The following is a 23,385-nucleotide window of genomic DNA, read 5'->3' on the forward strand; positions in this document are numbered from 1 at the left end:
GTTTTTTTTTAAGTGAAGTTCAGGATCTCTTTTTTTTTTCCTTTTTTAATTTAACTTTTAAAATTTAATTTTATTTATTTTTTATACAGCAGGTTCTATTTTATACATATTAGTGTATATATGTCAATCCCAGTCTCCTAATTCATCCCAACAACAACAACAACCTCCCCCCCACCCCAAGTTCAGGATCTCTTAACCAAGGTTTTTCTTGATTATATGTGAGACCTTTAAATATTTTGATGCATGGCCTCCATTTCAGTGCATTTTCTTTTATATCTTTGACTTTTTTTTTTCTATTTCATTTGTTCTATTCTCTTTTGAGAAATAAGTTATTTCTGTGTTGGCTCTCCATTGCCCATCTTTCATAGCTATCATTTCCTGCATAATTGCTCTAATCCCTTCAGTTTCTAAAAGACTACAAAATAGTCCTATGTAGTTTAAGATTTTCTTTCCTATGGAGTAAGTATTCAGGTCTGTGCTTTTCCCTTGTCTTTTGCATCCTATGTTTAATTTTGTTTCCCGCTACAAGGTTTTTATGTAGGTTCCATGTATTTCTGCTTGTTCATTTTGTTTGTTTTGTTTTGTTTTTTTGCGGTACGCTGTGGCCTCTCCCGCTGCGGAGCACAGGCTCCGGACGAGCAGGCCAAGCGGCCATGGCTCACGGGCCCAGCTGTTCCGCAGCACGTGGGATCCTCCTGGACTGGGGCACGAACCCGCGACCCCTGCATCAGCAGGCGGACCCTCAACCACTGCACCACCAGGGAAGCCCACTGCTTGTTCATTTTTTAATAGAATCAATCCTAGGTAACCTTGCTTAAAAATCGTGTAGTTGAAAATCTCTTTTATTACCTAGATAGATAATTGTTTTATGCACCATTTGGATCTTCCCTTTAAATTTTGAGCTAGAGATCTATGCTGCTGCTGGCTGACAGTTTCTGTCTAGTCAGTTAGCTACCTGAGAGAGGTAAATTGGGGAGCTGGGACCTTGGACAGCTGCAAGTAGGAACTTTGATTTTTTAATGATTTTTTTATTTTAAGACTCTAGGCAGTAGGGGGGCTTCACCAGGTTGGAGGCATATCATTCAAATTGGTTTGGCTGTTTTCCCATTTTGTCAGGGTGAATAGTTTACCTTGATAACAAGCTGGGTCAGAACATATTTTTCTCTGCGTAGTTACCTTTGATCTGTAGTGGCTGGACATCCTTTTACATTCCCATCAGCAATATATAGTGATCTAGTTTTTCCACATCACCAGCATTTGGTGGTATCACTGTTTTTTATTTTAGCCATCCTTATGGGTAAGTAGAGATATCTCATTGCGGTTTTAATTTGCATTTTTCCTAATGGTAGATGAAGTTGAACATTTTCTCATGTGCTTGTCATCTGTACATCCTCTTCAGTGAAATATCTGTTCATGTCTTTTGCCTATTTTCTAATTGGATTGTTTATTTTTTTCTGTTTAGTTTTGGGAGTTTTTAATATATTCTAAATACTAGTTCTTTGTTAGGTATGTGGTTTACAGATATTTTCTTCCAGTTTGTAGCTTGTCTTTTCATTCTCTCAGTAGGGTCTTTCACAGAGCAAAAGTTTTTAATTTTGATGAAGTCCAGTTTATCAATTTTACCCTTTTATGAATTGTGCTTTTGGAGTCAGGTCTAAGAACTCTTTGCCTACCTCTCAATCTTGAAGATTTTTCTCCTTCCTTTCTCCTAAAAATTTTATAGTTGCATGTTTTACATTTAAGTCGGTGATCCATTTTGATTTAACTTTTATATAAGATGTGAGACTCGGGTCAGGGTTTATTTTTTTGCTTAGGGATGTCCAGCACCATTTATTGAAAAGTTTATCTTTCCTCCACTCAGTTGCTTTTGTACCTTTGTCAGAAATCAGTGGAGCTATTTAAGTGTTCTGTTTCTGGTTCTCTAGTCTACTCCATTGATCCATGAGTCTCTCCCTCCACCAGTACTATAGAATCTTGATTTCAGTAGCTGTATGATGTATTGAATTCAGGTTGACTGATTCCTCCTACTTTATATCCAATTGTGAGGATCAGAGAAAACATATAAAAGTTTCAAACATAATGCCTCACATGCAGTGTATTTGTAAGTATTTATAAGTTGTATCACTATATAACATTCATCCCAATTTTATAAGGAAAGTCTTTGAGGAAAAAAGTTTTTGAACATCATTTTAATGTGATTTGAAGAGAGAAATATATTTTGAATATGTAAATATAACAAATATGATAATCCAGAACAGATTACAAATTCTAGACTGACAACCCTGGCAGGATATGGTATAAAGTACTAAAATTTAAAAAACAAACAAAAAACACTGAAAGCCTAGGACTTTATTGTGAATTCCACTGACTTTCTGAAAGCCTAAAAAGCTGGAGGAAGGATTTGCTCGTGTAATAAAGGGCATTAAAGTCTTGGTGAGAGGATGTTAGTGACCAGTGAGTGACTGAAAACCAACCGTAAGAGAAGAGGAGCATTTATCTATATACAAGGATAAAAGATCAGTCTACCCTCAAAGTCTCTGGCACCAGTGTGGGAAGACGCTGAGTAATTTTTAGAGTTTTAAGAAGAAGAGAGATTGTACTAGGTCGAGTTGTGCTTCAGGTATAAAGGCAGTAGTAAACATTCTCCAGCCTGCAAGAATTTAGAATATAGCACCAATGAGCACAATTACAAAAATTACTTGCTGAAATCCAGCCAACAAAAACACGACATTAATAAAGAACTCACATTTAGAGCAGCTGTGATAAAAGAACTATTAATGAGCATAGAGTCCAATTTAAAATATATTCAAGATCAAGCAGTCATGGGAATTAGTGTAATTTACAGAACATAAACTATGTAAATTTTACAGAATAAAAGTTCACAAAAATTGATTGTTGTGGGAGTATGTATATATATGCTGATTTACACATTCTCAAAGCAAGAAATCAATAGGTACTGTCTAAATTTGAAATATGTAATAAAAAAATAAGGCCTCTGATTGCTTTATGTTTTTCATAATCCTTATCTTTAGAGGGATTGTTTAGAGGAGGGGGTTCACATTCTAAATGTTTATTAGCTGATGTTCAAAGTTAATTTAGATTCACTTAATTTTCCTTTTTCTATAAATTCAAATAAATCTAATTTACTATGTTAAATCTTTAAAGTAGCATGACTAATATAATCCCAATTCTGTAAAATGATAGCACAATGGTTAAGAATCTGAATTCTTGATTCAGATTGCTGGTGTGACCTTGGGAAGCTTACTAAGCCCTCTGAGTCTGAGTTCATCAGTAAAGTGGGATTAATAGTCCCTAGTTTATGGGTTACAAGTAATCCATGCTCTTATTAGTACAGGGCCCAAATGTTACGTATAATTACCCTCCCTTTTATCTCTGTTATTCATAAAGATGTTATTCATATTTGTAATGATACTCACCAGATGTTAATGATAGTTGTTTCTGAGTGATGGGATTTGGGGTGGTTTCTTTCTTCTTCACATAGTTCTGTATTTGCTTGATTTTTTTTTTTTAACCAATGAATAGCACAAAGCTGTTCCTTAAAAATTAAAATATAAATTTTAGTTGTCCCAGCACTTTTGCATCTGAAATCTGTAGTTTTAAAATCTCTTCAAATGATTCTGATTATGCATCAGGTTTGGAAGACAGGTGGCATTGATAACTTCCCTGCATTCAATTCTAATTAATATATATTGAAGCCCTTGTAATGTGCGGTGTTGTTAAGCAATGTCTTCTTCCAGTCTGGTCTACTTTAGACTCTTGTGTTAAGAATCTGAAGAGGTGGGGGTGATGATTTTTGCCAAAAATCTGAGTGGGGCATTCCACTCACATGAGGTAGCTCTTTTATGCCAGGAACAAGAAAGAAAAATGGAGGTATACAGAAATTTAGTCATAAGGCAGGAGCCCTTGAAATTGGAAGGAGATGGGGTAAAAGCAACAGGGATAAGCCAGCACATGCTGACTGAGAATTCTCTGGACCAGAAGGGGTAAGAGTATGACAGGCATCGAACAGCATCACAAAATATTTTAAAGTTAACAGATTTTGTAAAATCAAGAAGTCAGTTTTCCCTCCACTTACCCCAGAACAGGTGTCTTTCTAAAAAAGTGCTACCTCAGCTAAGAAAACCCTATCCATCTACAAATAATAAAACCTCCATGCTGCAGAAGTAGGCTTGTTCTGAAGCTCAGTATCTTCTTGGAAAATGGCTGGGTAGCAGGTTAGTATTCATGGTTACTGGAGCTTGATCAGCACTTCCTTCACTTCAGATATTCACTGTGGTGATGGAATAAAAATTTTCTCAGGCCCTACAGTCCTTACTTCCTGTTCTCAGTCACAGTGCTTTCTGTCTGAGTGGTACTGAACGCCACTGTGACTATTGCTTTCCAGTACCAGGAGTGGTAGACTCTGCAGCCATGGAAATTTCAGATGGATTTGTGCCCTTCTGAGACTGTAACGTGATTATATCTGGTGTTAAGGTAAGGAAAGTCACAGCCAGTACAAAAAGAATAAAAGATCAAAACTAGTGTGTTAGAAGGCAGAGTGTCAGTGGGAGAATTACAAGACGTGGGGGATTGCTTGCATTGTGGCTCCTAGTTGACTTTTCAGTTTCTTAAGTGCCTGCTAATGTTGCCTTAATAGCTTTCCTTCGGGTTTACGGCTTCAATCTTACTCTGCCAGTCTTTCTTTAATTACCATAAGAAATTTGGTGTTGTGATGCCTTTCACTTACTTCTCTCAGCTTCATGTTTTCAATTCATGATTCTTTGAAATCACTGACCTCAGTTGTATCAAGTCTTAATAATGTACACTCCAGTTAAAGGGAGAGCTCACATAATAGCAAAAAGATAGTTAAATAGTTCTCTTTGGCTTTTTTTTTTTTTTTGCGGTACGCAGGCCTCTCACTGTTGTGGCCTCTCCCGTTGCGGAGCACAGGCTCCGGATGCGCAGGCTCAGCGGCCATGGCTCACGGGCGCAGCCACTCCGCGGCATGTGGGATCTTCCCGGACCGGGGCATGAACCCGTGTCCCCTGCATCGGCAGGCGGACTCTCAACCACTGCACCACCAGGGAAGCCCCTCTTTGGCTTTTTGAATATAATCTCAGACCAAGATTTTGGCTAGAGCAAGGTATAATGAACTGGGCTTCAAATAATCTGGAGAATTTTAGAGTTTCAGAAGAAGCACTTAAAGCAGGAAGGATATTTTTCTGGGATTGTAGATTACACCTTTTGAATTATAAGGATTTTGTTAAAGGGCAGTTTGAATGGGGAAAAGAAGACAGTGGGCGGGAGAGTTTGAGGACACTGCCCCTCAGGGAAAACAGCAGAAAGACTTGGTAAACTTGTTTCTGCTTTTCCTCTGGGAAATTGAATGGGGGAGTTGAGCAGGACATATATACTCTTCGCCCATGAAGGCCTACCTTTCTAAACTTGAAGTGATAGTAAAGATAGAGCAAAAGAAGTAAACAAGTGCCTGCTGGTTTCATATTGGTAATTTGCATCTCTGGTGTTGAGCAGCTTTGCTCTCCACTTCCCCTTAGGGTCATTCTTCTCAAACTGGAATTGCTATTCAGGAGAGAGGGCCTGAGATACAAGATACAGGATAAGCATGGTATATAGTTCCATGGCATGCCAAATTTACTTACAGATTTTGGAATAAATATTTTTATGTCAAATATACGTATATTAAATGTGTATTAAATGGGATAAAATAAAAGGTCATATGAAAGTATTTTTATATAAAGCTTTTATTAAAGTAAATGTTAATACAGAAAAGTGTGTAAATCATAAATGCAGAGTTTAATGAATGCCATGAAAACAACAAACCAGGTAACCACTACTCATTTGTTTTGTCTGATTTTAACATACTTTCTTTTTATAAGTGTTTGGATGACGTATCTCTTTCCATCCTTTTACTCTTAACTTTCTGAATATATTTGATGTATGTCTCTTGTAAGCAGCGTATACTTGGGTTTATTTTTTCTCTAGTCTGGCTGGTAATCTGTATCTTTTAAATCAAATTTTTAGTCTTTTTATAGTTAATGCTATTGCGGATAAATTTGTATTTAGTTAATCATATAACTTTGTTTCCTGTTTGTCCCATGTATTTTTTTATCCATTTCTCCCTTTTTTCTGCCTTGAAAATACTTGTATTATTTTATCATTTAATTTTTTCTATTAGAGTTTTACTTATATATATTTACCTTTTTAATGATTACAGCAGCAATTATAGTATACATTCCTAGTGTCTTTTTTTAATTTAATTTATTTTATTTTTGGCTGCGTTGGGTCTTTGCTGCTGCGCACGGGCTTTCTCTAGTTGCGGCGAGCGAGAGCTACTCTTCGTTGCGATGCACAGGTTTCTCATTGCAGTGGCTTCTCTTGTTGTGGAGCACGGGCTCTAGGTGCACAGGTCAGTAGTTGTGGCTCACGGGCTCTCGAGCGTAGGCTCAGTAGTTGTGGCACACGGGCTTAGTTGCTCCATGGCATGTGGGATCTTCCCAGACCAGGGCTCGAACCTGTGTCCCCTGCATTGGCAGGAGGATTCTTAACCACTGTGCCACCAGGGAAGCCCTCCTAGTGTCTTAAAGTCTGATATTAGTATTTTTACACAAAAGAATGATTTTAGAACACTTAAACTCTTTGTATCCTTCTCATACTTTTTGTGCCAGTTTTGTCATTTATTTTAATGATAATAGTAATAATACCTTGTGGGAACTTTTTAATGTTTTATGTAGCCTGTGTTCATTTGTATTTATTCATATACATAAGCTTTTTATAGCTCACCCTTCCTTTTTACATCTCTGAATTTTCATGGAATTCTTTTCCTTCTGCCTGAAGAATTTGTTTTAGTATTTTTTTTAATTAATTTATTTATTTGTTTATTTATTTATTTATGACTGCATTGGGTCTTCGTTGCTGTGCACGGGCTTTCTCTAGTTGCGGCGAGCAGGGGCTACTCTTCGTTGCAGTGCGTGCGCGGGCTTCTCATTGCAGTGGCTTCTCTTGTTGTGGAGCATGGGCTTTAGGTGCGCAGGTTTCAGTAGTTTTGGCACACAGGCTCAGTAGTTGTGGCTCGCAGGCTCTAGAGCACAGGCTCAGTAGTTGTGGCACACAGGCTTAAGTTGCTCTGCAACATGTGGGATCTTCCCAGACCAGGGCTCAAATCCGTGTCCCCTGCATTGGCAGGCGGATTCTTAACCACTGCAGCACCAGCGAAGTCCCTCCTTTTAGTATTTCTTTTAGAGTAGACCTGCTTATTATGAATTCATTCAGATTTTGTTTTTTGAAAAATCTTTTTCAGATTTATTTTTGAATGCAATTTTTGCTGGATATAGAATGCTTTCTTTGTCTTTGGTTTTTGGCAGTTTCACTGTAGTGTTTCTTGGTATCATTTTCTTTTCTTTCTTTTTTATTTTTATTTTTTAAATTTTTTTGTGTTTCATAGAGCCTCCTGAATCTGATAGTTGGTAGTCTTTTGTCAGTTTTGGAAAATGTTCAGTCATTATTTCTTCACATACTGGTTCTCCTCAATCATATGTCTCTTTTTCTTCAAAGATTCCAGTTAACACATATGTTAGACCTTTTCACTCTATTCCTTATGTTTCTTTCGCTCAATTTTTAATTTACCATCCTTATGTCTTTTTGTACTTCAGTCTGTGTAATTTCTTCTGACCTGGCTTTCAGTTTATTAATTTTCCTCTTCACCTATGTCTATTCTATACCTTATATCTTTTTTTTTTTTTTTTTTGCGGTACGCGGGCCTCTCACCGTTGTGGCCTCTCCCGTTGCGGAGCACAGGCTCCGGACGCGCAGGCTCAGCGGCCATGGCTCATGGGCCCAGCTGCTCCGCAGCATGTGGGATCCTCCCCAATCGGGGCACGAACCTGTGTCCCCCACATCGGCAGGCGGACTCTCAACCACTGTGCCACCAGGGAAACCCTATACCTTATATCTTAATCTTGTCATTGAACTTATTGACTAACTAAAGTTATTAGTAGGAAAATCTCTTATCTAAGTCTCCTGTGGGTCAGTTTCTATTTTCTACTATTTTCTCTGTTTTCAGTCAGACTTTTAATTTTGATACCTGATTATTTTTTATTGTGTTGGACATTATCACTACCAAAAAATCATAATAATAATTTGAGGTTCTCCATAATTTTATATTTATCCAGGAAACTTTATTTTTGCAGTTAGGCTAGGGGTAGATCACCCTAATCAGTCAGTGGTTAAGATGATTCCAACTTGGGCTTCAGTCCTTGTGAAGGTTGGTCTAATTTCTGCTCCTTCCTTATTCCTAGATTGTAGCCTTTGAGGGTCCAGATAAAAGCCTGGCTGTTTTCCAAGACCTCTTCTCCGAGACAGATGCTGGACTCTGTTTTTTTTCTTAGCTTCTATGCGTCAGCTCCTGTTTTCTCTGTCAGAATCAGTAGCTGTATTGAGGAATGAAGCTGTGCCAAATTTCCAGCCCACCTTTCCTGATTTCTTTCTTTTTCCAGAGCTTGTCCCCCCTCCCCTCAATTCTCACTGCCTTGATATCTTACCAGTGTCTCCAAACATATATATTTTTACATTTTGTTCAGTTTTTCTGGTTGTACTCAGCTGGATGGTTGGTTTTAAAGAACCTAGCCATTCTGGAAATATAACCACATGAAGTTGTTTTGTTGTTCCAGTGATGATCATTGGTTTGTTTATTTGTTTTTACAAAATACTTCAAAGCAGTTTTTATTTTGACGGTCATATCTCCCAAACCCCTACCTTCACTATACATGTCCATTGTCCTGTGCTGTTAGTGGTGATTGGGTAAAGAGTTTGAGAAATGCAATGGAAAGAGCACTGACTTTTTAAGCAGACAGACTTGGGTTCAAATTGTGACTTTTATTGATTTTTGTCAACGTGTGCAAGTTATCTGTTAATTTTTATAAATTTCTGTTTTCTTATCTGCAAAATGGTCATAGTGAGAATGAAAAATGAAATTACAATTTTTTTCAAGCAAGATAAAGTATGGACTGCATCTGGCATGTGGTAGATGCTTAGCAAACGTTTAAAAAATTATCTTGGGGAGTTGGAAACTGTAGAATTAGGACTATTCTCATAAGAATTTCATAGGAATTTATAAGTTCACCATGTAGTAATTATTAGCAAACCCTTAAGAAGGGCCTGTTTCGTTGTCAGGCAGTTCAACAGGCATTTGTCGAGCAGCCACTGTCGCAGGCATCCTACTTAATCCTAGTGATATATAGATGCTGTTCGGGGTCTTGCAGTCCAGTGGGATAACAATGAAAGATGGTGAGCAGGTGGCAGCTGCATTCACCACTGCAGTGAAGCCTGGGTATTAGGGCGAGGAGTTGGCAAACTTTTCTTTTAAAGGGCTAGATGAGGCTTTGCGGGACATACTGCCATTGTTGCAGGTACTCAACTCTGCTGTTGTAGTGCAAAAGCAGCCATAGTCAACACTGGGTGTATTCAAGTAAAACTTCACTTACAAAAACAGGTGGCAGATAGGTTTGGCCCTGCGGATCCCGAAACAGTGCTGACTCTAGCCTTCTACAAGCTAAGAATTCTTCTTACATCTTTAAAAGATTGTTTTAATAAAAAGCAAGAAAAAGAATATACAAGACACTTTGTGGTCCACAAAGCCTGATGTATTTTATTTCTAATTCTTTACAGAAAATGTTTGCTGACCCCTGATGAGAGTAGGTAATGATTACTACCAAAAGAGAAAAAGGGTAAATACAAGTATTTTGATAGCAAAGAAAGAAAAAGAACGTGGGAAGCAGGCTTGGGTCCATGCAGGATCCTGGCTAGAAGAACAGGAAATTCCGTGTGTAAATACTGACATATTTGCCTGTGCCCCACCCCAGCAGTGATCCTCCTAGTTGCTACTCGTTTATTTTATTGAATTGTCCATACTGTGTGTTTTCGCAGGAAATAGAGGGACAAAAGTTAAATACTCTTAGATGTGTTCTCCTGTATGAAAGGAATTAACTTCCCAGTATAGCTAAAAGTTATCAGTCCTTACTCTTGGTATTTATATTGCTTTATAATTTATAACATCCTGCTAATTTTTTTCTTACAGAAATACATTTTCGGGAAATGGCCTCTAAATCTTGGCTGAATTTTTTAACCTTCCTTTGTGGATCAGCAATTGGATTTGTTTTATGTTCTCAGCTACTTAGTATTTTGTTGGGAGAACAGAGGGACCTCCAGCCTAATATTCTTCATAATGATCCTCATGCTAGGCATTCAGATGATAATGAACAGAATCATCTAGAAGGACAGATGAACTTTGATGCAGATGCTAGCCAACATAAAGGTATGGCTTACTTTATTAAGGAGTAAAGATAAACCATATTTTTCAATCTGTTTAAGTGTTGAGAGAATTGGAAAAAGTTATTTATATGAAATTTATTATATCACTATATCTTTTGATGAAAATGAGCTTAATTCTAGATATTAAATGACAGTTCTTGGTTTGCCTAAGGAGAAGGAAATTGCTAAAACCCAGATTTATTTAGGGTGTAAGATATTAACTTTGAATTTATTTTTAAATAGAAATAGTTCAGAAATCATAATTTGGGGAAAGGCAAGACTTTCAAGTTAGATTTGTTTCTAAAAATTTTAATTTTGTTATCATGGTTCATATCTGTGTCTGGTTTTTGCTATCATCTTGTTTTAATCTTGGTTTTTGCTTAGTCTTGTTTTCCTAGAAAAGCTCAAGAGATATATATAAATCTCAATTTATATTTTATCAGTAGCTAACGTAACTAATCTTTTCTTGTTTTGAGAGGCATAAAAAATTAGGGAAGTAGAAAACTAGGAATGTGTTATATATAATGACTTCATTTTCTCCTGGTCTTCTACCTCTATCCAAATGTTCTGAATTATGTCCTCTATGTGCCCCTTAAATGTTGGTTTTCTCCAAGTTTCTGTCCTTTGGCTCTTTCTTTGCCTGTGTGATGTCATCAATCCCCATAATTTTAGTTTCCATCTGTTCCTTGCTGGCTTTACCTTAGCCCAGTTCCAGACACTACGAGAAGACGTTCAGAATTCAAAGATCTCTGCAAATTGTGATTTATTTGACAGAAAACAGTATAGCAGCTTGAAAAACCATTGGAATTCTGGAATGCAGAGGGTCCCCCATTAAGGGTTTTTTCTCTTATCTTTTTGGCAGTAAATTGCTTCTTTCCTATCTCTCAAGCTGAGGTTGAGGGCGAGGTATCACATCCTTGTTGAGTTTTATACACTAGCAAATACATGCATACTATTACAAAGTGTGTCGTGTGTGTGAATGTTTGTATGACAGTGATTCAGCTCTGAGCAGCCATGTTCTTATCACAGAGCAGTTTAATCATTGTGCATTTGATCTGTATCATTGCTCTAGGTCTTCAGTTGATCAGTTGGGGCCAGGCTTCTCTACTCCTGGTAGGCTGTACTAGATCGGCCTCACTGCAGGCACATATATTAGGATCTACTTGTCCTACTTGATGGTCCACAGAATGTGGGGTATGCTAGAGGTCTGTTTCTCTCAGATTTAACATGTGTAAATCACACTCCTTTTCCTTTATAATCCTAAAATTCGTTCTTCCTCCTATTTTTATATAGCTCATTACTTTCTGCCTAAGCCAGCCAGAAACTATGAAGTCGTGGTAGGTGCTTTCCTTTGCTTACCAACCAACCCTGTTTCTCATAAATTCTAACAGTCTGCTTCTTTACCATTTTTTAGGTTACTTCTCTCAATCTGTAGCACGCTTGCCCTAGTTCAGGCCGTATATCCATGTACCTGCTCTCAAGCAAACTTCACCGTGCCTTTTGTCCTTTCTTCTGGTGAGCTTCATTTAGAGACCTAATTTTTGCATCATCTCTTATTTTTCCTGATATTGCTTTATATCCCCTTCTTCTCTATTCTAGCCAACTTCCCATTCCACTGTTCTATAGTGTTTATAAGGCATTGCTTTATTTTACCCTCAGCACATTGAAACCTTCATACATACCTCTATTATAGCATTTCTAGTGTATGGCAAGTATTGGTTTGCATGCCAAGCTCCCATGCTAGAATGAATTCTTCTGAAGACACATGAATAAGGCATGTGTCTTATTCATCTTTTTATCTCCTGTACCAGTACATGCCTACTACAGAGTAATGAATGAATTAATAATTGAAAGAATGAGAAAGACTATCTACCAGATTCCAGCAGTAGGGAGAAGGATGTCTTGCTCTAAGTGAAACATTGGGGATTTCTGCTTCCACCACTTTCGCCACCATCCAGGATTTGGTATATCTGTACAGCTAAGAGATTGGGCTCCTCAAGTATATGAAATGTGAATGCTCTCTGACTGAAAAGAGGGTAATTTTCTCTGTTTTTGGATTGTGAATTCTTGAAATTCAGAGGGACATGAGAATACTTTCATGCCCTGCCCAATCTTTCCTTCTACTCCCTCTCCATCAGTTAACTAGAAATTTTTGCCTCCAGTTGTTAATTTTTCTCAGGGCTGAGCTTTTGTAACTCACTGGTTGACCTTAACTTTAAGGATGTTTCCTCAGAATTCTGCCTAGAGCATTGCTACACAAAGTGAGGTTTTGCAGACTCATGCTGGTCCACAACTAAATAAGTATTAAAATCAGGATTAAATAGTTAGAAACTTTTATGGTAATTTGACAATAATTTTGAATAAATCTAGAAATAAAAACTTTGGGCTTGTACTTTATATTTATTTTTTAAATTTTATTTTATTAGTAATTCATTTTTAGCATATTTACAGAAGTATAGGTCTCTAACAATGAAATAAAAATTGATCCTTCACCAAGCACTGATCTGGAATATCATAGTTGGATTCTTCCTCTAGAGCAGTGTTACTCAAAAGGTAGCCTTGACCTGACAGCCTGTGAATTGTTTGTTACCTGTCTGCATCCTAATAAGGATCTTGCACCAGGATGTAACTCAGTTAAGCTCGCTGCTGAGTTAAGTGGACGTTTTGATAGGTTGTAGTAAAACTTCCTTGATGAAAGAAGTAACATGTTGCTTTATATTCTGGCATAAGCTCCCTATTTCTTTGCCGACCAGTGCTTTGAAAAACACTGCTCTAGACAATCTTGGAAATACTACCTCTACCTGTTCTTCCATTTCTCACTGTTAGATTTGCATTTTGGAATGAGGTATGTTACTGTAAGAAGTAATCTCTGTTTTGCATTAACTCCTCTTCTTGGAACTGGGGTAGTCATGAAAGCATTTTTAAAACCACCTCAGGGTACTTGTAGAAATTCTTAACACTAGACTCTTGTGGACTCCAAAATGAACTGCTGCTTCATTAGTTTGTCTTTACTGCCCTTCAGAAGCTTATTCACAGCAGTGAGAAATTCCTGTCAATGTTCTGTTTCTTTCAGCTAAATCACTAATGGTAAAGAGGTATATGGGGGCGGGGGGGATCTTTGAAATTGTTTAAGAAAATGTCTTCTTTGGTATAATTTATTTGGATTTTACAACTATGTGAATTAACTTTAAACAATTTCTGTTTAATAGATGAGAACACTGACATCGCTGAAAACCTCTATCAGAAGGTTAAAATTCTTTGCTGGGTAATGACAGGGCCTCAAAATCTAGAGAAAAAGGCTAAACACGTCAAAGCTACATGGGCCCAGCGTTGTAATAAAGTGTTATTTATGAGTTCAGAAGAAAATAAAGACTTCCCTGCTGTGGGATTAAAAACCAGAGAAGGCAGAGACCAACTATACTGGAAAACAATTAAAGCTTTTCAGTATGTTCATGATCATTATTTAGAAGATGCTGATTGGTTTATGAAAGCAGATGATGATACATATGTTATATTAGATAACTTGAGATGGCTTCTCTCAAAATACAACCCTGAAGAACCCATTTACTTCGGGAGAAGATTTAAGCCCTATGTAAAGCAGGGCTACATGAGTGGAGGAGCAGGATATGTACTGAGCAAAGAAGCCTTGAAGAGATTTGTTGATGCATTTAAAACAGACAAATGTACGCATAGTTCCTCCATCGAAGATTTAGCACTGGGGAGATGCATGGAAATTATAAATGTAGAAGCAGGAGATTCCAGAGATACCACTGGAAAAGAAACTTTTCATCCCTTTGTACCAGAACACCATTTAATTAAGGGTTATCTGCCTAGAACCTTTTGGTACTGGAATTATAACTATTATCCTCCTGTAGAGGTAAGTTTAAAAATTTTATTACTGTATAAATACTTAGACTGACTTTTGTTTACTTAAAAAAAAACTAATAATGTGTATGTTTCTTTAGTATCAATAACTAAGAATCTACCTTAGTCTTTTTATATCGAATGGCAGTGTAACAGAGTAGATGAGAACAAAGGTGTCGGCAGTGGTAATTCAACAAATATTCATACTACTGTATGCCAGGCACTAAGAATATAGCAGTAAATATGGCCAAGTTCCAGTTCTTATGAACCTTACATTCTGGATGAAGAGACATGCAACAAACAGGCAAGACAAGTCAAGTTATAATATGATTTTAGGTAGTGGCAAGTGCCCTGAAGAACAGTAAACCCAGGTAAGAGGATGGAGAGTGACCCAGAGTGGAATGGGGTACTGTAGTTTAGGCAATTAAGGAAGACTTCTCTAAAGGGTAACTTTTGAACAGAAACCTGAATGAGGTTAGAAAGCAGGCTACGGGAAGATCTGGGTAAAGAGCCTTCACGTCTTTAGGAACAACGCATGAAAAGACTTTGAGACTTGGGCTCTTTTCTTAAAACTTTTTAACTAGTATATACATGAAAGCTGTTTTTTTTTTTTTTTTTAAAAAAAGCATCTTTAAAATCTGGCTCTGTTCCTGGATTTTTTATTTCTGATGATTTTTCACTCTACTCTCGAGTTTTTGGGGTATCCATAATCATATGCAAAGGACTAGGTATTTTGTTTCTAATAATATTAGCTGTTTTTTTATAGCCTTTTATTGCTTATAAAGCTTAATAAAAACAGTATCCTGGCCATCCAGTCACAAAACAGCACAATAGAGTATAACATAATTAATGCAGTAAATCTTATCAAAAATATTATTGCAATATTTCAGAGTTATATAAAATTGCTTCCAGAAAGGATCAGTAATTTAATATTAACCGCTCTTGTCCTAGTCTTTAGTTTACTATGCACTGGCCACTATAGTATCCACTAACCATATATGACTACTGAGTGTTTGAAGTATGGCTATCAAAATTTAGATATGCTCAGGTATAAAAGTCATACTTGATTTCAAGGACTTAGCACAAATAAAAAGAATGATTTCCTCAGTAATTTAAAAAATATTGATCACCTATTGAATATTAAGAAAATAATATAGATTTATTCAGTTAAAATATATTCAAATTAATTTCACCTATTTTTACTTTTTAAGTATGGCTATTGCATTGTGTGGCTCACATATATCTACTGGACAGAGCTGGTTTGATAATCACAAGTTGACTTATCTGTTTACTTTTCATATTTGTTCCTATTATTAAATTCCCTAAAGTTGTAAAAAGTAGGCACCAGATAATTTTCCAGCATCTACTTAGTGGTCCAAGAAACCCACATATCCAGTGTTTGTTTCAAAGGAAACATCAGAGAAAATACAGTGGACAATTTCTTGATTTTTTACTGCATTGTAAGCTACATACTTCCAAACATGAATTATTAAATGTTCAATTTAATAGGTCAATATGAATCTTCTCTGGGAACTTGCCAGACTGTTTTTCTCCCTGGGCCCCTGCAAAGACGTTAGAGACTTAAGTTTTCTTGGAGTCATCTGAGTGAAACAGTCTCCAGATACCAATTCTGACCCCCAGATGACCTTGTGACTATTTAAGTCTGGGACCAGTTTTTAAAATTTGTTTTATTTTCTTGCGTTTTCATTCCTCTTTGTATGTTTGTTGTATTTTTGTTATTTTGTTTTTGTCTTGTTTTATTTAAATCTGCTCTCATGCCAACTCTATTAGAAATCTATGAGAATTAGATAAACTGAACAAAGGTTTTACTTCGACCTACTTACTGAGGGCCACCTGAACTTGATTATTCTGTCAGTAATAGCTAACATTTATTGAGCATTTACTATAGGTAAAGCGTGGTACCAAGTGTGTGACACGTTGTCTCCTTTAAGTAAGCATCTTTTGAACATAGGGAAATTGAAGCTTATAGAGATTAAGTAACTTGCCCAAGATTATATACTAGTAGGCAAAATTTAGACGCAAACCCATGTGTGACTCAGCACTTCCTCTCTTAAATACTATACTGTTTGGGTTGATTTGTCGATGAAGTATTAGGTTGCAGACACATACTGGGCAAGGCTTTGTAGTCATTGAATGTTCCAAAGGTGTCTTTCTGAGGCTGAGCCAAGCAAAACTTCATAGTAAGAAAGTTATGAAGAGAAAGCAAAACTTGGAGAAATAGAACATTATCCTTTGTATAGCTGACCCTTTTATTTGAAGAGGTCTCAAGCGTTTTCTTTTTTTGCTAATCCATAGGGCATGAGAGAATATTGTTTCAGTTAGATATACTTCAGTAACTTCATGTTTGATTTTAAATCATTGGGAACTCTGAAAACTCTTGGTTTCTTTCACAGGTCTAATAAATTTTGTGCCTCTGCTTTACTTTGCCAGCCTTAATGCTTGGATTCTGTTAAAATTAGTGTTTCCTTTATCAGTATTTGAATATTGTATGTTAACAATGTGCTATTTATTAATAATGCCTGTTTCCATTACTTTTTTAGGGTCCTGGTTGCTGTTCTGATCTTGCAGTTTCTTTTCACTATGTTGATCCTACAACTATGTATGAGTTAGAATACCTCGTTTATCATCTTCGTCCGTATGGTTATTTATACAGATATCAACCTGCCTTACCTGAGAAGATGCTAAAGGAAATAAGTCAAACATACAAAAACGAAGATACAAAAGTAAATCAGGAGCCCTTGAAAGAAAAACATAAATGAACAGAGGTAAAATGTCTAGCATTGCACTGAAGAAGAACTTCTCCATTTCTGATATAGAACACTGGAATCCCAGTGAGGAATTCTTTCTAAGTGAACATTCCATATTAGAAATTTTTCATATGAATGACTGTAAACTGAAGCTTTAAGTGAGCTGTGAAGTCTGTTGAAATGTGTTTTGATACAGTAATATATATACATATATGAAAAACTTGTGTTTTTAAAATGGTGGCCAGGCAGAGGAACAAGAAGAGATTTTGTTGCCTGTTCCTGACCACATGTATTATTTTCACTGAGAAAATTAAACAGTTAAATTTGCTAAAACTACACTGCATCATTGTTAGTAACCCACACACGATGCTACACAGATCTGCCTTAAAGAAAATTTAGAAGGAAATATTGTTGCTCAGTGTTGCTTGTAAACTCAAAACATGAGTTTATATTTGCAGTATGATATAAATGAACCAACCCCCCCCCCACACACACATCCAACTTTTGTCTAATGAAAATTTTGCTGTGACTATTTATAATTGGCAGTATTTCTTCCAGAGTAAGGTAGAATAAGAATGGCACTTGACCTAAAGTGCATTAATAAAACCACATTTTGAAATTATCATGGGCCTTGACTGTGTTATCTACTTGGTTCTAATTAATAGTTAATATTTTACTGAGTCCCCGTTGTCTCTTTCCTAAACATGTTTAACCATTCTTGAATGCCATTCTCAACTATTAATATTTATTTACTGAAAGCGTTAATAGCATTCTGTAAACATGCATTTTTAAATATTTTATTCCCAAATTTGCCCATTGTTAATTATGGGTAACTAATAAATAGTAAATGTAGTGCTATTTGGGGATGCTTTTCTTATATTAGTGCCACTCTCAGGAATCACTAAGTAACATTTTTAGATGATTATTTAAAACTGTCCAACTACATAATTATAGTTCCTTTCATTCTCATCCTGCTGAGAGATGAGAACTTGTTTGTGCCTTTCATAACTTGTTTAAAGCAGAGTTTTGAGACTCATTTTCAGGCTCTGAGGTGGCTGTTAGTTACACTGGCAAAATAATTTATGAGATTTTGACCAGAGTTAATTAAAAACATTAAAAAATGCAGAGTGCTTAAACAAATTGAAATATGTCAGATATTAAAAGACCAAATACTTAGTTTACGAATAACAGCCTGAATTTTGATGCTGACTTAATTGGGATGATTGTTTTGCCAGTGGACAGTTGTAAGAGAACTCAGTCTTGATGACATCAAAAACACATTCATAAATGTTTTGTTCTAATTTTAGGTACCCTCTATTTAAAGAATTTCTGGAAGGAAAGAAAATTTAAAATTTTTGTTGTCTTTAGCAATATCATCTGAGTGTATCCTAACAGAATACTTTACAGACTTTCCGTAAGATTATCTTAAACGTTACAAATAATTTACATTTCTCTTATGTTTTATCATTATGCTAATTTTATGTGGCTGTCATGCCACTGATTCTGCTGCTTAGCTAAATAGTTTATTGTGCCAAAACATGTCAAAACCATGACCTCTTTCAGCTGTATATTTGAGAGGATGTTCATCTTAGTAGCTAATTATGGATTACTCTGTCAACATAGTGAAAACTTATACCAGTTTTTACCAATTGAATTGTTTTTTGTTATTTTCAAGGTGATATCATCTGCCAGAATTTCAAGGCGTTCATTCTATTCTTTGAACACCTCTTTACCTTGGTATGGATAGGAATTTATTTGCAGTCCGTACATGCTACTTTTCTGTACTAGAAGTATAACTGGTTTACCATAAACATCCAAAAACCTTAAAATTGATTCATAGGAAATCAACATTGTGATGAATCCTGGGGTCTGAAGTCAGACTGCCTGGATTTAAATTCTTGCTCCATCACTAGTTTTGTAGCCTTGAGCAATTAATCTCTCTGTGCCTCAATTCCCTCATCTGTAAACTAGGGACAATAATACTACCTACCTCACAGGATTTATATGAGGATTAAACGAGTGAAAATGTGTATGGCTTTTAAAAACACTGTTTGGCCCAGAGTATGGAGTGCTAAGTATAAAGTTTTCTTATTATTCTTTACCTTGGAGTGTAAATATTTGTTTTAAATGAATGAGAAATCTGCTTTAATCAAATCAGGTAATAAAGGAAATAACTCATACATTTCTTACAATAAGTAATAGCTAGTTTTTATTTGATGCCTACTGTATGGCAGGTAACGTGCTTAGATACTCTGTGTTAATCCTCACAAATTGGGGGTTATTCCCATATTATAGATGAGAAAACTGAGGCTCAGAAAACTAAAGTCATTTTCCACTGTCAGAAAGCTACTAAGTAAAAGAGCTAGGATTTATACTGGAAGCCTGTGTATTCTTTGCCCCATGTTAGCCTTGAGGTTAATCATTAGCATTATTTCCATTTTTACTTAATGGCATGTGACATCTGATGCATTGGCCAGCAGTAGTCAAATTAACCAGCCAAATTATCATAGTGCTTCTTAAATTGTTATTGTTATTATACTCTTGCCTGGGAGCTTGTTAAAACGGAGATTTCAAGATTCCAGAAATTTTGATTCTATCATGGGACCCAGGAGTATGCATTCTTACCAGATACCCTGGGGCACTGGTTCTCCACCAGTGTGTGGTCCCAACCAGCAGTATCAGCATCACCTGGAAACTTGTTGGTAATGCATCCTCTCCTGGGTCTCACCCCAGGCCTACTGAATCAGGAACTCTAGGAGTAGAGGCTAGCAATTATGTTTAAACAAGCCCTCCAGGTGAGTCTTATTCAGCATTTCCCTAAAACCTGGTGATTCTGATGCCAATCATCCTTGGATACTTGCCCCATAAGTAAGGTTATCTTTCAAAAATTTAGATAAAGCATGTTTTAAATGAGTGTAGTTCAGCATCACACTATATTAAATGTAAAAGACTAAAGATAATTTAAAGGATCAGTGGATCATTCATTTTGGCAAAATTTTTCAGCTTCTTCAGAGTTACTAATATCAGGGCCCACAGTAAAATATGAAGTTTAGTAATTTCATATTGGGGCAGAAAAGTTTCAGTAAATACTAGTAAGTATATATTAATTCATTAAAAGCATACTTAAATGAATGTCATAAAAAATGTCCACAGTTGTTAGTAAAAACATTTTAAATGGAGGTAGCAAAGTACTATTTTATAATGTGCAGAATGTTTTTCTGCCAATTCATACTATCAAAATTTCATCACTTTTCAAGAATCAGTTGACTGTCCTATAGGACCTAATAAAGAAAAAAACTCTCCAAGTATTTGATAGAGCACATAAAACCAGATTTCATGATGATAATGACTTACTGTCTTTTGAATTAAGATTTTTGTCATCTGAGTAAATGATTTTAGTATGGTCTCAAAACAGGCTTTTGCTATCTTACTTTCTCCAATATATACTTGTATTTTCAAGTGGGAAGTTCATAGATGATACAAAGCAGATTTTTATCCCAGAGTTCAATTATTTGTTTTCAAATAAACTTCAGAGGAGTTTTTGTTACTGTAAGAAGATTCGAAAATAAATCACTGACCAATTTTTTTTTTTAAGTATGGTAATTGGGTTTGAGCATTAAATTTACTAACTGGTTATTTTCATAATTGTTTGAGTATTAATTTTTCACTTCCTTGAGCCGTTATACTGTATTATTACCAGATTGAGTCTTGAAAAAATCCTTCATTTGATTGATTACATCAAGTCTACCCTTTTATTCATTTAAATTTTCATTTCTTTAGAATATTCTCTGACAATTTCTGCTTCTTTGTATTTATTGCCCTTTATTTCCTTGATAACTAACTTCCATTTTCTAACTACTCTTAATTCTGCCTTCGCAAGGTTAATTTGGCTGTTATTAGTGATTAGAGTTTGTATGTATCACTTACATTATTTTATACCTATTAATGTTAGGTTTCCCTATGAGGTTGGAAGTAAAAATTTGTCTAAGAATAATGCCTGCTGGCTCTCAGGATACTTGACCTACTTAAAAGTCTACAATGTTAAACTAATGCTAGATATACAATTAAATGAAGTAAAATTATTTGGATTCTATTACTTCCCAAATTCCCCTTTTCACAAACAAAAAAACCTCATTTGCCTCATCTCTCTACTTATTTATAGTAAGCCTGACAGAAGCATACTTAAGAAATCTAGGGGACAACCTGTGGTTTATTTTGTGCTAAATGTAACCTCTGTTGATTTTTAAAAGATGGCTTATGTTTATATATTGGAGTTGAAATAGAGATTTAATTCAAATTAGAATAAGAAATTTTATAAATTCTCTTTAGAGAAACCAACTCTGAAACTAGTTTCAGAGTTGAATAATGCTCTATTTCAATTCCTTTACCTCTCTAGTTTTTAGTTTATATGTGTTAAGTTTAAATAACTTTGCAGGGCCCTGCAAATTAATAATCCATATGAAGTATATTATTAGAGGGAAACTAATCTTACTGCTAAGCAGTGTGTTATATTACCCAGTGAACGTTTGTGTTTTGGAATTTAAAAATTATGTAAGGTAATAGTATCATGAATGATTTAAAAATGTCTGGTGACTTGCTTATTTTAAGTGATCACCAATAAGTCAGAAAAATGTATTTTTAAATATGTTTTTTAAAGTGCCTTTTGAACATTTTTAAACAATGGATTTAAACAACTGCATAAAATAAATTACCATGTTTAAAGCTGTTTTATCTGATTATTTTTAACTGATGTAAAAGTTGTGGGAGAAACATTGTCTCTAATGGGTAGTTTTGGGGTTGTTTACCAAAAATATTAAACTATTTTCCCATCAAAATTATTCAATTTAAATAGGCTTAAATAATTTTTACTGCAACATATATTATTTTTCTTTAAAGCAACAAAATATTCCACCTCTGATTTTGAATAATGTGCCTCAAAAAACAGAAACACCTACGCTGTAGGCCAGGTAAGTGTGTGTCTATGTATATATATTTGTATAGGTATACGTATATGTTATCGAAAGAGGAAAAGATTGCTTTTCTATTTCTTGGTATATTTTGATCTGTCATGTACACTGAGAAATTAATTTATTCAACTAATTATTTATTTAAATAATTGTGCCCAGCATCTACTAGAAATACAGTGGTGAAGAAAATATACAGGATTTCTGTTCTCCTAGAGCCTTAATTCTACAGCTAGACAATAAACAAATTAATAGATGAAGGAACAAGATATTTCAGAGAATGGTGGTAGGAAAATAAGAGTGATATGATAGAGCAATTTTCTGGGTGGGGTGTCAGGGAAGACCTCTGAGGTAATATTTGAGCTGACCTGAATGACAAACATTTTATATGCTTCAAAAGGCATTTATTTATGTCTATGAAGTTCTTTGCTCCTACTATGTAAAAAAATAGTAATAATAATGTTTCCCACCTTTGTGTAATCATGCTTTGGGCATATGTGAAGGCTCATTGAAATGTGATCTATAGGCCAAAATCTTTGTGGTTTTAGGCATATTTCATACAAAGCTCAGGTCTATTGATATTAGATCGGCCTGGGACTTTTAGGATATGAATAAAAATTGACCTACCTCTTCCTAAGCAAATTATTACAGATGTTCATAAGGCCCCTGAGGCTAGCCTGTCTGCCTCAATTTTCAGTAACTGCTACCCAGTATGCTACTTACTAGTGCCCAAGCACATATATGTATGTACCAACATATATATATACATGCAGTGCCATTTGGATTAAGCAGCTTTAGAAAAGCTAAGGAGATAAATGCTACTTCATGTTGCTTTAGTATCAGAGTTGTACAGTTTAACATATCCAGAAAGTCCCATGTTTTCCAGTCAGTAGTGTTTAGTTGTACTGCTAGTTAATGTCAGAGAAGAGATGTATTTACCTAAATATATACAGGTTTATTACCTATTTTAAGTTTTCCGAAGGTATAATCCTGGAAAGGATACATGATTATTGTTGAATTTATTTTCTTGCTAAAGGAAAGGGCTCTACCCCAAACATATTTTATATCAGATCTAATAATGCTGACGATATAGATTGTGCAAATAGAAATTCCTTTACTGTTTAATTAAGACTGAATGAACATTTAACAACTGGAGTTAAGCCACACTGACATTCTCCAGATAAGTCTGTATTAACAAACCATGAAAGTAAACTTTGTTTTGCCATAAGTTTGATTTTTTTGCTAATTAATGTTTAGTTATTTTGCCTATAAGTTTAACTACCATAGTTCTTAAAACTATCGTTGTGTTGCATCATTTCTTCTGCCAAAAGAACCACCCATTATTTCTGCTAGTGTTTCTTATATTCTGTTTTAGATATTTATTTTTTCCAGGACTGAAAATTTGTCCAGGGCATTTACACTTTTTTTCTCCTATATATTGCCTCTGTATAGTGCAGCTGAAT

At 35.5% G+C, this 23,385-nt stretch overlaps 1 protein-coding gene across 3 annotated transcripts in view; it reads left to right on the forward strand.

The window, feature by feature from the left end:
- The window catches only part of C1GALT1 (core 1 synthase, glycoprotein-N-acetylgalactosamine 3-beta-galactosyltransferase 1), a 35,526-nt gene extending 13,855 nt beyond the window's left edge, over nt 1-21,671 (forward strand). For 2 of the 3 annotated variants that reach the window (XM_030857226.2, XM_060304637.2), the window contains exons 2-4: nt 10,094-10,330; nt 13,536-14,203; nt 16,752-21,671. In XM_030857226.2, coding sequence (XP_030713086.1) covers nt 10,094-10,330; nt 13,536-14,203; nt 16,752-16,970 — 1,124 coding nt within the window. In that variant the 3' untranslated portion in view covers nt 16,971-21,671. Of the gene's footprint in view, nt 1-10,093; nt 10,331-13,535; nt 14,246-16,751 lie in introns of those variants that run through there. The other variant, XM_070046351.1, reaches the window with a different exon arrangement.
- The last annotated feature ends 1,714 nt before the right edge of the window (nt 21,672-23,385 follow it).

The sequence above is a fragment of the Globicephala melas genome, chromosome 9, assembly GCF_963455315.2.
Source record: "Globicephala melas chromosome 9, mGloMel1.2, whole genome shotgun sequence".
Taxonomy (NCBI): domain Eukaryota; kingdom Metazoa; phylum Chordata; class Mammalia; order Artiodactyla; family Delphinidae; genus Globicephala; species Globicephala melas.